We start from the raw sequence: 15,028 nt of genomic DNA, 5'->3' as shown, positions 1-15,028 counted from the left end.
TGCTAACAGGAACTAATATTTGCTCTTTCACAATCAGAAGAACAAGAATGGTGAAGAACAATGTTTCAAGTCTGGCCAAAGACGAGATGGCCTTGGCTTTATGACAGGGCACTGCAAAGCTGGGACAGCACCTTCTATTCAAAGGCCACACAGGGGTTATCCACTGTTTGCAAATAGCGTCTAAGGCAATAACCTCAGAGTTTGGGGACAGTGGTTTGGCCTTATCTGATGTGTTCCAATTCCTTTTATATTCCCTGGAAGTGTACTAGTCTATTTTTGTGCTCTCTGGATCATTCTGATGTGCCTAGAAATCAATCTTTACCCCAAACCTGCATGAGGTTAGAGCTAAACCTTTGCACAGACCCTATGGCCATGAACACGATCCCAAAGTGCATTTTAGATGTCGAGTAATCTGTGTAGCAAGGCCACACGGCGTGTCTACAGATGGCCCTTCTCTACCATAAGTTGGGATTCTATGAAACCAAGATGAAACAGAAGAGGTAAATCATGCACACGTCCAACCCAGGGGGTTGCTGGTTTATTCTCTGCTTCTCTAGCAGTGCTTACACTGAAGTAGAAAACTCAAAAGAGCAACTGCATCCTTGCCCTTGCGTGCATGTGTGTTCAGTCACTTCAGTTGTGTCTGATTCTTTGTGACCCTATAGACTATAGCCCACCAGGCTCCTCTGTCCAAGGGATTCTTCAGGCAAGACTACTGGAGTGGGTTGCCATGCCCTCCTCCAGGGGATCTTCCCAACCCCCAGGGATCGAACCCAGGTCTCCTATGCCTCCTGCACTGCAGGCAGATTCTTTTAACATTGAGTCACCTGGGAAGCCCAACTTCTCCCTTAACTTGCAAATACAGAGAGCTAGGATAGTGGAATAACAAACTGAATTTCATAAACATCTTTGAGAACTGGAGGCTTCTGACATTCTGACACTTCAGCAATGCCCTCAAGTTTATGGAAGGTTTACCTGTTTCCACCAGCCTGGTTATGTCTGAAATCAGATGTGGGCAAACTACTAGTCTAAGATCGGGGGTTCTCAATGGGGTGCCATTTTGTCCTCCACAAGGCACTGTGGTGAGATCTAAAGACATTATTAGTTATCACAGCTGGGCTGGTGTCACTGCCATCTCATGGGTAGAGGCCAGGGATGCTGCTAAATATCCTCTAAGCACAGGACAGCACCCACAATGAATTAAATGACCCCAAATGTCAACCGTGTTGAGGCTGAAAGACCTTGAGTTAGATGTCGTTTGTGCCTCAATCCCACTGCAGGGGAAGGGGCCAAAGATGAGTCATTGGTCATTCCCTTTGGCCAGACCCTTTGGTGCAGCTGGCTGACTAGAAATTGGCCTGGCACTCTTTGAGATTAAAAGCATCTGTTTGCCTTTTGAGAAGCAGTCTGATGGGAAGAGCACTAGGGAAAAAAGATCATACTCTTACATTTGAAACATGAACTTATCAATAAATATTTATGCAGAAACTTTATTGTTCATAGACACTGCACTGGGCCAAGTGAATGTGAAACCTTGGCATTGTCCTAACCCACAAAACCCAGGTTTCATAAGATTGTAATCCCAATGCAAAAGGGGTTTTTTAAAGGATTCAAATCCATAAATTTATGAGTAAAATCAAAGTTCTTAGCCTCAGGTCTCTACCCTCTCTACTTGTAGTTTATTATTTTTAAAAACATATTGCATTTTTCCCTTTATTTTTGGGCTGCATTGGGTCATTTCTAGTTTTGGCATGCAGGATTAACTGCCCCATTTCATGTGGAATCTTAGTTCCCAGACCAGGCATCGAACCCATGTGCTCTTCATTGCAAGGTGGCTGTTTAACCATTGGGCCAGCAGGGAAGTACCTCTACCTAGGGCTTAGATTCTCATCTATGATAACAAAACCAAAAAAATATTCAAGTATCTCTTAAAATTGCAGTGTTCAAAAGTGGGTTTTATGACAAAGATTTAAAATCTAGAAATGCCTAATTATAATAATAGGAAGTGTTGATAAGAAAATTACTGTATTCATAATGAAGACCATCATACTTTTTCTCCACACAAGCAATCATCTTATCAGTTTAACTGAAGAGCTTTTTCTAGCTCGTTTCACACTTATTATTTAACTAGCAGCAACTCGGACTGAGACGCCTAGAAGACCACCCACCTTTGTGAATCGCGATGTCCTCCAATTAGCCCTAGGTTGGTGAAGCAGCCAAGAGCAAGCCTCAGCTGTCGAATCAAACAGGCTTGTTCACCTTTCTCAGTTTGGTTCATTTTCTCCAACTCCAGCCTGCTAACTGCATTTGACCTCCAGATGACCATGAGATTTTCAATTCAAATGTACAGCTTCGCTATAAATAAGACAGCGGAGCTGTGCAAGCTATAAATAACTAGAAATTATATGCTTTCTCCCGGCTGTTTGCACTAGCACTGCAAAACCCTTCACTTTCAGTGATTGAACAGCCTCTGTAGGTAGACAAGAAAATATAGCTGCCCTAATCACTTCCCCTCCTAGAATGGAAAGGTGTTAGGATCCCAAACACAGTACAAGTAGATGGAAAAAATGACTGGGAAAAAGAAAATTACAACAGATAGTCAATGTCTGCTGCAAAGAGTTGAGAAAACAAGTACTCCATGAAAAGAAATTTATCGAACGATAATGCTCAATCCCAGTAATGAATAAAAATAGAAAAAGATAATTTTTTATATGCTTAAAGTGATATAAAATGAAACTTAAAGTAAACATAATGACTGTTTTTGTAAAAGGGTGGGAAAGATTTAATTTATTGATTCAGGCTGTATTCGTGGCATTTAGGAAAAAATGATTTTAATATTTGTCATCCATTTCCCACAATTTTCTGTGCTCTTAAAATGTGCTTCTATTTGCTAACCTAGCAAACAGTATCAGAAACTGTTGGCCATTTGGAGCAGAGGTCATAGCCACAGTATCATTTAGGTTTAAACCTGGTCCTGCCACCTGTGATGCTATGATGGCTGGGGACAAGTCACCAGGTTCTTAAAGCTTCATGTTTTTTCTTGCATGCTCAAAGGAAATGAGGAAAATGGACACAAAATTCCCAAGAAAAGAGATGATCTATGAAAAATGCCTCATAAAATGCAACACTCCTTGCAGCTCAATGTACTCTCAATCTCACAATATAAAATCTATAGTTTTTCCTCCTTCTTCTGTGTCTAGCTACTTGCCATACTTTCAACTAAAATTTATCTTTTTAAAGACAAGATCATTAGCTTCATCAATTGTGAGACTAGGGTTTTTTTTTCAGGATGATAAAGACAAATGCTAATTTTCACTGTATCCAAGCTACAACTCCAGTTGTGTCTTTCCCTCCAGCAACCACAAGCATCAATGTTTTCTATCATCCCTAACCTAATGTTGGATGAATCTGTTTTGGGATATAATCCAAATTTTAAATGAGTGATTATGTATTTGACACCACATGTTTTAAACAAAGCTAAACAGATAGGCCAATTGAAATCATCACAATGCACAGATATTATAAGGCAGGTGTTTTGGGATATAATCCAAATTTTAAATAAGTGATTATGTCTTTGACACCACATGTTTTAAACAAAGCTAAACAGATAGGCCAACTGAAATCATCACAATGCACAGATATTATAAGGCAGGCTGACATAGGATTTCTTTATAAAGTGCTTTCTCTGCATCTTAATGATGAAATCAGAAGTTGGACACGTCTTTCCCACTAGTGGTGCATTCAGGGAGGGGAAGGAGAAGTCTTGAATTCTAGAAGTGACCGTTCACTTCCTAAAGCCTAACAGCTGTCTGTAAACACACATACTTGAAGCCTCTGCATACGTATTAGTCCACATAGTTAGTACAACGCATGCCCATTAAATGCTTACATGAGTCACTTATTCTCATGGGCTCTTGCTAAATCATAGCATCTTGTGAGCTTTAGGAAGTAAAATAGTGATGCCAAATAAAATACAAAACAAGGCTGTATAAACAGTATTTTATAAAACCATATGAAATAAAGAGGAAACTGATTAGAAATGACAAAAGCTAGGTCAAAGCTCTTAGCCTGAAGAGTTACCTGGCAAAATCACATGGACTTACAAGCAAGGCAATGGAAATAAACATTTTTGTTAAAAGACAGGTGTTCAAGAAACACAAAACCATGCAAAGGTGAGGATGCTGGAGCTACAATCCAGCCATGCAATATACTCCTCCCTCCTCCCTTCCGTCAAGTGAATGACAACATACGTTTAACAGGATCTTGGGGAAGAGGTTCCTGGGTGGTCTTGAGTAAACTGTGGGACACTATGGAGAAAATAAGAGAATATAACTAAAAACAAAAATAGGAACATGGGAATGATGGATGAAACTCAATGACATGATTCTACTGATCAAAGGAAAAAACAGAAACAAAAATATTGACTTAAAAACAAAAATGAAACAAATATCCTGAGTTTGAGCCGTAGCACTAAACAACATGGAACCAAAGTAAATATATAACATAAAATATATTTCTACAAAAAATCATGGATTGTGGATATTCTGTCTCTGATAGTACATCCCAGTACCCTGTGGAAGCATTTCTTGCTCCCATCTAGCTGCTTAGTCTCAGCATCAACAGTTCCCACCCACCTTTTCTTCCTGGTACTCCATTCATTTCACCATTCTAAGGGCAGCCCTGGCCCTCAGTTCTGGCTACTTGTTGAGGCCTTTACTGTCCACTTACATCTGTCCACTCTTGTAACTGACCTTCAGCCTCTCTTGTTTGCTTTCTTGACATTATTACTCTATAACCCATCTCCTTTGAAACTAAGTACTGACTGCTTGTCCATTATACCTTCGTTGGGAGCATCTCTTTTGCAAACTTCTTGGCAAAGGATGTGCCATCCAGAGACTCCATCTGGTCTGTGATGCCCATGGCTCTGGCTACCAGTCTGAGTTAACTCAAAATAGTCAAATGGAGATGGTGTGCTTTGAAGGTAATAGTAGAGTTTTTTTTTTGGGGGGGGTGTGCATAATTTTTAATTTTTTTGGTGACACCCTGCAGTACGTGGGATATTAGTTCCCTAACCAGGGATCAAACACATGCCCCCTTCAATGGAAGCTCAGAGTCTTAACAACTGGACTGTCAGGGAATTCCTGATACCTTTTAATTCTTGAAGCAAATTCACAACTACTAATAATTTTTAAAACCCTCTTTCTTATTATATGTATATATTTATATATATACCCATGCATATATATTCATATTCCAAAATGTAAATACACCCCAGGGAAACAGGGAAAAAGTTGGACATCTGCCAGGAAGTCTCCCCCAAGCAGGGAAACCAGTTAGAATCATTATAACAAAAGTCCTCTGTTCAAGAGGCTGCAGGCAACAGAATCCACCACCGTCCTCCAAGTTACCTGACCTAATTAACTTTTTTGTTTGAAACTGAAGGAGTCTTCTGAGCTGGAAGCCACAGTCTTCCCTTCAGAGCCACAGAAGAAGCCCTCAGGGCCACCAGCTCCTACACCTGTTCTCACAGCAAGTAGCCAGGGCGGCATCTCTCACATAAGAGACCAATAAGAACTTTTCCAGCAGATTCCACTTATACCCGGCTTCACAAGAGAAGGTCTTGATGGTGCAGGCCCTTTGTTGTTTAGCATAATACTCTGATCACACTGGGAAACAATTTATATAATCCCTGGTAATCGTATTTAGGAAATGGCTGTCACCCTCTCCAGAATCATGCAAAAAAGGCAGGAGTCTCTCAAAAGAGAAATGCACACTTTCACTTTTACTTTATCAAGTTGAGTAACTATTCAACTATTCAAGTTGAGTAACTATTGAGCAGATCACACTGCCTCCTCATGGAATGGATAGATACATAGATAGGTAGCTTCATAGGTGGATAGAGAGGTAAGATACATAGGTAGACAGATAAACAGATAAGATAGGTACATAGATACATTAGTCAGATGGATGGATAAGTAGATAGGTAGGTAGGTAGGTAGGTAGATAGGGGATTTAATGTGGAAGGCTGTTAAGAAGAACAGAGGTCCCACATGTTTGGTGTGTTACCTCCAGAAAACTACCTCTGTGGAAATAGTATCAACTTGCATGTAAATCATGACTTCATTTATTTATCCTCCTGAGTTATGAAAAACTTAAAGTGGAAGAGAAAAAGACTGGGCAAATTATATTTCCTGAGTCTTATGTCATGGAACATTACTAATGCTAAGTCAGGAGTTTTCTTCCGTCTATTTCCAAGAGAAGACATGAAAACTCCACGTTGCAAACATCCCGGTTAGCTTAGGGACCACTGGGTCATCTCTACCCTCTGGCATCCAATGTGCATGCCCTCCACTCAATCGGGTTCCCTCCACCAACATCACGTGTTATGAGATGACGCTCAGCCAAGGCAACACAGCTTGCTAATGCAAAGGGGGTGGGGGTGGGGCAGCACCATCAGCCAGGCTGCCCGGTGGAAGCCCTCATTTGCACGTGGAGTGCACATGCAGAGAGCCGAACACAGAGGTACACGGACGAACACGCAGGGATACACTGGCAGAAAGAGCGGAGAAGACAAAAGGGCAACTCCAGCTTGGCTCAAAAGAGAAGCCCTCCAGAGTTCCTTGAGATCGCAAGACGGGAGGCACCACAGCTCGTGCGAGATACACATCCACGGCCATGCTTTGGTTCCAGAAAGACGGAGATGTGCGCTCAGGATGGAACGTGCCCGGCGATTAGAGAACTCGGCAGAAACGTGGTTAGTGGGAGCAACAGACCCCACCCCCACGCCCCCTTCGCGAAAACCAGGAAAACCAGTCAGTTACAGAGAGCAGAGTCAGTGGCGAGAAAAGATGAAAAAGGCGGCCAGGCTGGAGGGAGGTCCACTTACTGACGCTGCCACACACGGCCATGCAGTACTCCTCCGTGTCAAAGTTGTTTCGGTTGCCGCCACATCCGCCGTAAAAGAAGGGGGCGCACTTCCCTTCGGTCACATCAAAGTACCAGCGGGAGATCATTGCTCGGCATGGCCCCGTCTCGGCTTGTTCAGAGCACACCTCTAATCAGAGGAGACGTGGGGAACCACATTTAGCAAGAAAAGGTATGGCTCGCCGTTCACGCGCACGCGTTTACTTTGCTTACGTTAGTCCTCCCGACGGCAACCCGGGGCATCGGCCCAACATTTCCCGAGGAATTGAGTAACGACCTACCAGGACTTTAGAGAATGGCAAACCCACTCCAGTATTCTTGCCTGGAAAATCCCATGGACGGCAAAGCCTGGGGCAGGCTACAGTCCATGGGGTCCGCAAAGAGTCGGACACGACTGAGCGACTTCACTTTCACCAGGATGTTAGAATTACTTCGGAAACAAAGCATCACAGGCTCCTCGGGTTTAATCAGTGTAGCTCCTCAGTACTAATAAAAAAAGACTCCAGCTAGAGGTGAACAGAGCTTTTGGCTGCCTTTTAGTCAGTGCCTAAAGATTGTCTGCACGTCAAAATAATTCTTCATGATAAAAAATAAACTTCTCTTTGAAAATAACTTCAACTTTAAAGGTGAAACGATTGTTGTAGCTGGTAATGATGGCAAAAAGTTTAACCTCGTGCAAACACCTGATTGTTTTTCTTGAATAACTGACTGCCTTGACTCTTGTAATTCAAATTACACGTATTTTGAATGTGGTCTAGTTTTTAGAGAGAAAGCCAGCCTGTTCACTGACTATATTTGAAAACATATATAAAACCTTCGAATGTGACTTAGAGTTGATTACGTTAAGTCTAATTAAAGATGAATTTGTACATTAGGAAAAATGCTTCCATATAATAAAATATAGGCAAACCACAATTTGTTAATACAAACCCGACAGTTTTTTACATTATACAGCTTACCTGCTCACATGCCTTGTCACCCTCCCCCGAATCAGGTTCATAATCCCCGGTTGACTGAAAGTATAGCAACCTGTCCAGTTCTATTTGTAAAGTTACTGCAATTAGAATTTGAACTCTACCTCCTTTTTTGTTAGAAATGAAAACAATTTTCCAACCCGGTTTGTGCCCCCACCTAGCTAGGCTTACGGAGAGCTTGCTGACACCTTAGCACACTCAGGTGTCTTATCTTAGTTTTACTAACATGCCAGGGGGGAGCACCCTTCTTCTAAAAGATAAAAGCCATGCACAACAGTAATGAATCTGCCAGCAATGCAGGAGACCCAGGTTCAAGCCCTGGGTCAGGAAGATGCCCTGGAGAAAGGAATGGGAACCCACTCCAGTATTCTTGCCTGGAGAATTCCATAGACAGAGGAGCCTGGTGGGCTACAGTCCATGGGATCACAAAGAGTCAGACACAACTGAGCAACTAACACTTTCACATTTTCACGCATAATGCAGAGATTCTTATTAATATCCCCGATAGCTCAGTCAGTAAAGAATCTGCCTGCAGTGCTGGAGAGCCTGGTTCAATTCCTGGGTCGGGAAGATCTGCTGAGACGTGACACGCTATCCACTCCAGTATTTTTGGGCTTCCCTTGTGGCTCAGCTGGGAGAGAGTCCACCTGCAATGTGGGAGACCTGGGTTCAATTCCTGGGTTGGGAAGATCCCCTGGAGGAGGGAAAGGCTACCCACTCCAGGATTCTGGCCTGGAAAATTCCATGGACTCTATAGTCCATGGGGTCACAAAGAGTCAGACATGACTGAGCAACTTTCACTTTCCCATTATTCAACAAACTGATCCTCATCAATTACTCAAAGATCTAACAAACTGATCCTCATCAATTACTCAAAGATCTACAATGTTGACCTAAAAGGAACTCCCACTTTACTTCTCTACACACACCACTCATTGCTCCTTCCAATCAAGGTAAAGGGGTGACAGCAAGATGGGAAGCTGCTGCTATCCTGATGATGTCAACAGAGTAGGCAGGGGGAGTGAACACCAAGCCCAGAGGCAAGTGTCAGGGTCCCGGCAGGCCCTGGGCAACAGATATCTCAGGGGATTCTGGCTCTCTCTGGATGGCTTTAGGATGGAAACATCTGATTCCAGGAGTATCAAGTTCAGGGTCACCTATCATTCAGGTCATTTCATTTGGTATAGTTCCTTTGACAGTCCATGCTTGCCAAGCCATGAGATGTTTTAGTTAGCTCTCTGCTGTATGATAAAAAGCTGCCAACCTGTTGACACAAGTATTCCATCCACTTGGCAATTTGGTTTCTCCCCCCCAATTATGGAACTATCATTCTAACTTACAAAGGGTTAAGTTAGTTTTGGTGTAGGTGGGGTCTGATCACCTCTGAGTTACTGACAAAGGAGTGTCTGGGCTGCAGAGCTAGAAGCCACATGTTGTCCATGTGTGGGATCCCTGCAAACCACAGCCATCAGCTGGCTCCACTCCTGGATGTTAATTCTCTCTCTCTCTCAGTTGTAAGGCATGGGATTAAGGAGGCTTTTCCCTCCTTCTCCTTTCTTTCTGGCAATGACTAGAACATCATCTTCCTAGAGCAGCAGAACTGATTTCAGAGGGGACTTGAGTGGAATGGATCACTTTTCATGCCTCACTCATTTCTTTCTACTGTACTGCATGACTAGATTCAGAGAAAAAGAAACCTTGAGACATTTTATTTTATTGTATTTTTCAAAAGATATTTTAAATGCTTATGTTTACATTATTATTTTTCTGATTATAAAACTTCCTAATCTATGGGAAACACTGAAAAAATTCAGTGAAAAATGTGTTTCATATTAATGACTATAATCAGCCAGTGGAAAATTATAAAATTCTCCACTAAATATAGAGCATGTAAAATCAGACCTTATATAACGGTCACCTCAGACAGAGGTGAAAATGAAAACCGTAGCTTCCTTTTTTCATCCTCATTTACTTCTCAAAATCTAAGCTAAGAAATGAAAAAATACACATTTTAAAATTATTTGCTAAATTCATTTCTGAATTTCAAGTTACCTTTGCTTCTATTCAAAGTAAATGTTGCCTATAATAATAAAGGAGAAAATTTGCCCAGAATTGAAGCAAGGATAATTTTCAAAGAGCATGTTTCAAGTTAGGTAGAAACACAGGCAAGACAAATATTTAAGGAACTAGAATCTCTGTTTATTCATATTTAATTCTTAAACTTTTAAGGCCATAAATAGTATTCACCTAGTATTCACCTAACCTGAATTCTCCTGGCAGGGAAGGCTCATCTCTTTTTATAAAAGCTCTATTCACCCCTCAAGACAAATACCATTTAATAAACTGAAATGCTAGTGTACACACAGCTGTATGAGTTTATGTGCTTAAAGAACACGCACTATACATTTTATATTTGACATTTTATATCATTTTATATTTTTTGTAAGGTAGATCCTTGCTGAGATTTGTGCTGGTTTCAACACCAAATCGCATCAATACTATACAAATACAAGATAGAGGCAAAGCTAGAGCTTCCTACATTATATAAAATGATTATGCAATTCACTGTTCAAAATATAATGCTTAACCACAAATAATTAACTCTGAATAGATGTCAAATGGGAGCAAAATTTTTTGTGGACAACCAAACTTAGAAAGCTAATTTAACACTTAAAGAAAATGTAACATGAAGACAGCTGTGAAAGTGGCAGTTAGAATGGAAAGAGAATTTTCAAGAGTACAATTATCATAATGCCTTCTTAAAAAGCAGAGTTATCAGAGTAGCAAGTAATTTGCTTTAAATAAAATAGCAAATAAAGAAGAATATAAAAATGTAAAGCTTTTTCATTATGATTTTAATAACTGAATTTCAATTATTCTCAGACTCTAGAAATGTATGTGCCATAAAACTGTGCATGACATGGAATGCAAAAAGTTTAAATTTACAAATTTTGAGAAAGTAAGCACTTGAACAATCAAACCAAACTACAGAGTTACTTATAGAAATCTAGGAATTAACTATTCTGACATTGTATAAAAAAAGAAGAAACCCAAAGTAGCATAATTCCTCCATATGATGCAAGAATATGGACACAGTTAAGGTTCATTTATGTTAAAAATGACATATCTTGCAGTTTTAAACTGGAGTGGGAAGGGCAAATACATGAAGACAAAATAGTTTGGTTTTGTAACAAATCATCTGCTTAATGTTAACAGTAAAATAAAATGAAACAATGACAGAAGTATAGAAATCTACTAAATATGCTTATCTTTAATATTTCAAATAAATGTTGAATTATCTGCCTAAGGATTCAATCCATTAATAATGAAAATGGCTGAGCTCAATGCTGTTTTATAACAACTTTACTTTTCAGTCTGATTAAATTATTCCTACAATTTTAATATTACAATAGGGTGAAACATCATGAGGCTAAGTTATTAGAATCCATCTTACAGTCTGTTGAAGAATAAGTAGGCAAATTTGTGTTTGACTTTTATAGATGAAAATTTTACAAGTCAATATATTAGAAAACAAGTTATTTTTTAAGAGTGTATTTTTTGCAACAACATATACTTTCGATGGGAAAGAGAATTTATAATGTGCTTGCACGTGGTAATAAAAAACCACATCCAACAGAAGATTCCTCTAATCAAGCAATAGTCATCAGATATTTATTACCTACTAATCATATTTTTACTAAATAGAGGCATGTAAAATTAGGCAAGCAAATTTGAACTAAATCCTTATGACAAATCTCACTTAAGCCCCAAATATGGGTTGAAATATATAAACAAATGATGGGAACAGCTATGCACGGTAATAAAATCACTGACTCAGTACGATATGACGGGAGCCAATTTATCACGAAGTCTCTAGAAGATATCTGCCGTTGGCTTGCCTTCTACTGAATTGTGTTTATTCTCTAAGGCTACCCAGTACATGTGTCATTCCAATTATATCCAATCTGATTCTCAGATCCCTCCATGAAGAAAGATTAGTTATAAAAATGCCACTTGGAAAAATACTTGTAAAGTGTTAGACTAACCATACTCTTGCTGGTGAGCATTCACAAAAGGACACTGCTATTTGTCCTAATACCTTTGTTTCCCGTTTATTACGGGAATAAACTAATTTGTCATCAAGCTGCATGGTTCCTCTGAAGAACAGCACAGTATTACCAGAAGCTTTAAACTCTGATAAGACAAGAGCCCATGTCCTTTGCAGGAAATAAGAGGAAATTATTTTTCTTCTTTGACTGAGAGTCAGGTATGCTGGGAAATCTGATTGTGTGTCCAGAAAAACAGAAAAATTAAACACTCTGTTTTATAGAGTTTGTCAATTTCTGGGGTGTAAATACTCCCACCATTGGTATTGCAAGCCACCAATGGCTGTGGCTCACAAAATTCCTCAATATTTTAATAATCAGCTTTTACAGGCTAGCAGGAGTTGGTTATATTGCATCATGAGAGAAAACAGGCACAGATGAAACTAGGAAGAATTATGTAGGTCCAAAAATTGTGAGGATTTCCTAATTTGCTTGCTCATGAGAGTTGAAATTTTACAACATTACTCAGTAAGTAGACATTAACAGGATTCTTTCATACTTGGTGACATTTGATAATGTAGTAAGAACCATGACACCATAGTAAGGATGGTTTCACCATTACAGATGAGGTTGGTTTTCTTTTTCAGTTTCTTATTCTTTGTCTCAATCTAAATCTGCACAGTATGGGGGACTATAATGCTGCTGGAGACTGTTCCTCAAAGTGTAGGCAGCCAATGAACCAGCAGGATCAGCATCACTTGGGATTCGGGATCCGTCCCAGACCTACTGTCTCCGAATCTAAGCTTAGGAAGCACTTCAGGTCACATTAATGTTGGAGAAGCACCATGACCAACTGTATCTTTTATGTGCAGTTTAAATGTGAAAAGTGGGAGAAGGAAATGGCAACCCACTTCAGTATTCTTGCCTGGAAAAGTCCACGGGCAGAGGAGCCTGGCAAGCTGCAGTCCATAGGGTTACATGACTGAGCACACATGCATGAGCGTGGAGGGAGATGGGTTGATAGCAATAAACTGGTAGAAATAAAAAAAAAAAAAGTTTTTATATATTATATATGTAAAAACTATCAAAAGTACACATATACTTATATATAACATACTTTAATAGTTATTTAATGGTTATATATATACTTTTAAATGTCAAAAAATATAAAAAGTATATATATATTTTTAACATTAAAAAGTCTCTATATATATAAAACTATTAAAGTATGTTATATATATGTATTTTTTATATATATGTGTGTGTGTGTGTGTGTATATATATATATATAAGATTCAACCACTGTTCAAAAGGATCAGAAGGAAAGGATCAGTAAAAAGTTGCATAGGTTTTCACTTATTAAAAGAAGTATACATATATTTGGGAAATGAGGGGTAAACATACTTTGATAGTTAAAATATTCAAATATATACATATACCAGAATCTTAAGAAATTATCATTACCTATTTCTTTTTCCTCTGAAGTTCTGTCTCATGCAAAATTAAAGCAGCTTCAATACTTCTGCCTTAAAGTGAACACCAATACAGTATTTGTCTTATTCATATTTAAGTTTATGAAAACTCAAACTTCTCAGAAACACAAATTTAAGTAATTTTGTTCTTATAATTTTTCAGAACATTAGAATATCAAAAGTTTTTATTTTTATTGGGGAAAAATAATGAAGAAAGCTGATATTAGACTGAAGATCACTGAGCTTGGAATCTGCTTCCACTGCATCACTTCTCTGTAAGAAAGGATTGTATGACATTCCTGTTACTGTAAGAAAAGGATGTTTCTAGATACAAGAGTCAAGGGTTGGGAGGATGGTCCTTTCCTGGGGGAGACCAAGTATGTCCATCTTGCCATGTTAACTTGTCCCTGTCATGGTACTGGCAGGAAAGAGTGGGTGGGTAGCTTCCAGCTGAAAACAGCAGTATCCCTGCTTGCTCAATAGATGCTAACCTCCATTTGCTATTTTACAACAGGGTACCAGGCAAGAGTGAGTTTCTTTAGGAAGAATAAAAAACGAAACCAGGAAGGCAGTTTTTCTTTCTCTCTCACTGCCTACATGGCACATATGTATGTGTAATATTTAAAAAATAATAACTGTATGTTGATTTCTCTCTAAATACAAACTATGAGACTATACATGACATATCTTATCAAATATCTGTTTTTATTTTACTGAGTACTTAACTTTTTTTTAGCATATATTTTGTTTATTTTACTTTTTCTTCTCAAATTAAACCAAATGTTCACTGCTACCTACAATGTGCAAAGCACAGTCAGGTGTCATGACTTACATTAACATGAGACACAGTATCGCAGGGGTATTTCTCTGCTCATATGTTTAAAGCCAGAGATCACTGTCGATCTCAATATCAAAACTCAGTGATTTGCAACCAGAAAGACTGTGCTTTTTATCACCTTCCAAGGGACATGTATCAAGGACTAGAGATGCATTGCTGGTCATCACACCTCGGGGGAGCTCCGTAGAAGCCAGGGATCTTGCTAAACATCCTACAACGAACAAGGCAATCTCCACAATAAAGAACTGTCTGGCTTAAAACATTAATAATGCTGAGATCGAGAAACCCTGCCATAGCCCAAGCAAACACCAGGATTCATGCTGCGCTTTAGTGATTTTGCCCAATCATTTGACCAAAGCTACTGTGCTGCTGCTGCTGCTAAGTCGCTTCCATCGTGTCCGACTCTGTGCGACCCCACAGACGGCAGCCCACCAGGCTCCCCCATCCCTGGGATTCTCCAGGCAAGAATACTGGAGTGGGTTGCCATTTCCTTCTCCAATGCATGAAAGCGAAAAGTGAAAGTGAAGTTGCTCAGTCGAAGCTACTGTGCAGCAGTCAGCAACACCTCAGAAATCCTGGGTAACAAATGCTGGTAAATTCCAGAAGAGAGATCCTCATGAGAATTAGCCAGCAAGGTCTTCCTTTGCTTCTGTTAATAACACGACATATCAGGAACTTAATTTCATGTGCACATAGTGTGAAATTCCTGTCTATATTCTGTTCTCAGAAATCATATCCAACAAAAGCATAAATAAATTTAAGGGAAAGAGATAA

At 39.5% G+C, this 15,028-nt stretch overlaps 1 protein-coding gene across 1 annotated transcript in view; it reads right to left on the bottom strand.

Moving 5' to 3' along the window:
- APP (amyloid beta precursor protein) overlaps positions 1-15,028 on the bottom strand; it is a 312,665-nt gene that overhangs the window by 118,629 nt on the left and 179,008 nt on the right. Inside the window, 2 exon segments of the mRNA XM_070367423.1 lie at positions 4,251-4,307; positions 6,887-7,054. Coding sequence (XP_070223524.1) covers positions 4,251-4,307; positions 6,887-7,054 — 225 coding nt within the window.

The sequence above is a fragment of the Bos mutus genome, chromosome 1 (assembly GCF_027580195.1).
Source record: "Bos mutus isolate GX-2022 chromosome 1, NWIPB_WYAK_1.1, whole genome shotgun sequence".
Classification (NCBI taxonomy): Eukaryota; Metazoa; Chordata; class Mammalia; order Artiodactyla; family Bovidae; genus Bos; species Bos mutus.
The sequence above is the reverse complement of the archived record's forward strand: the minus strand, read 5'-3'. Positions and strand labels throughout refer to the sequence as shown.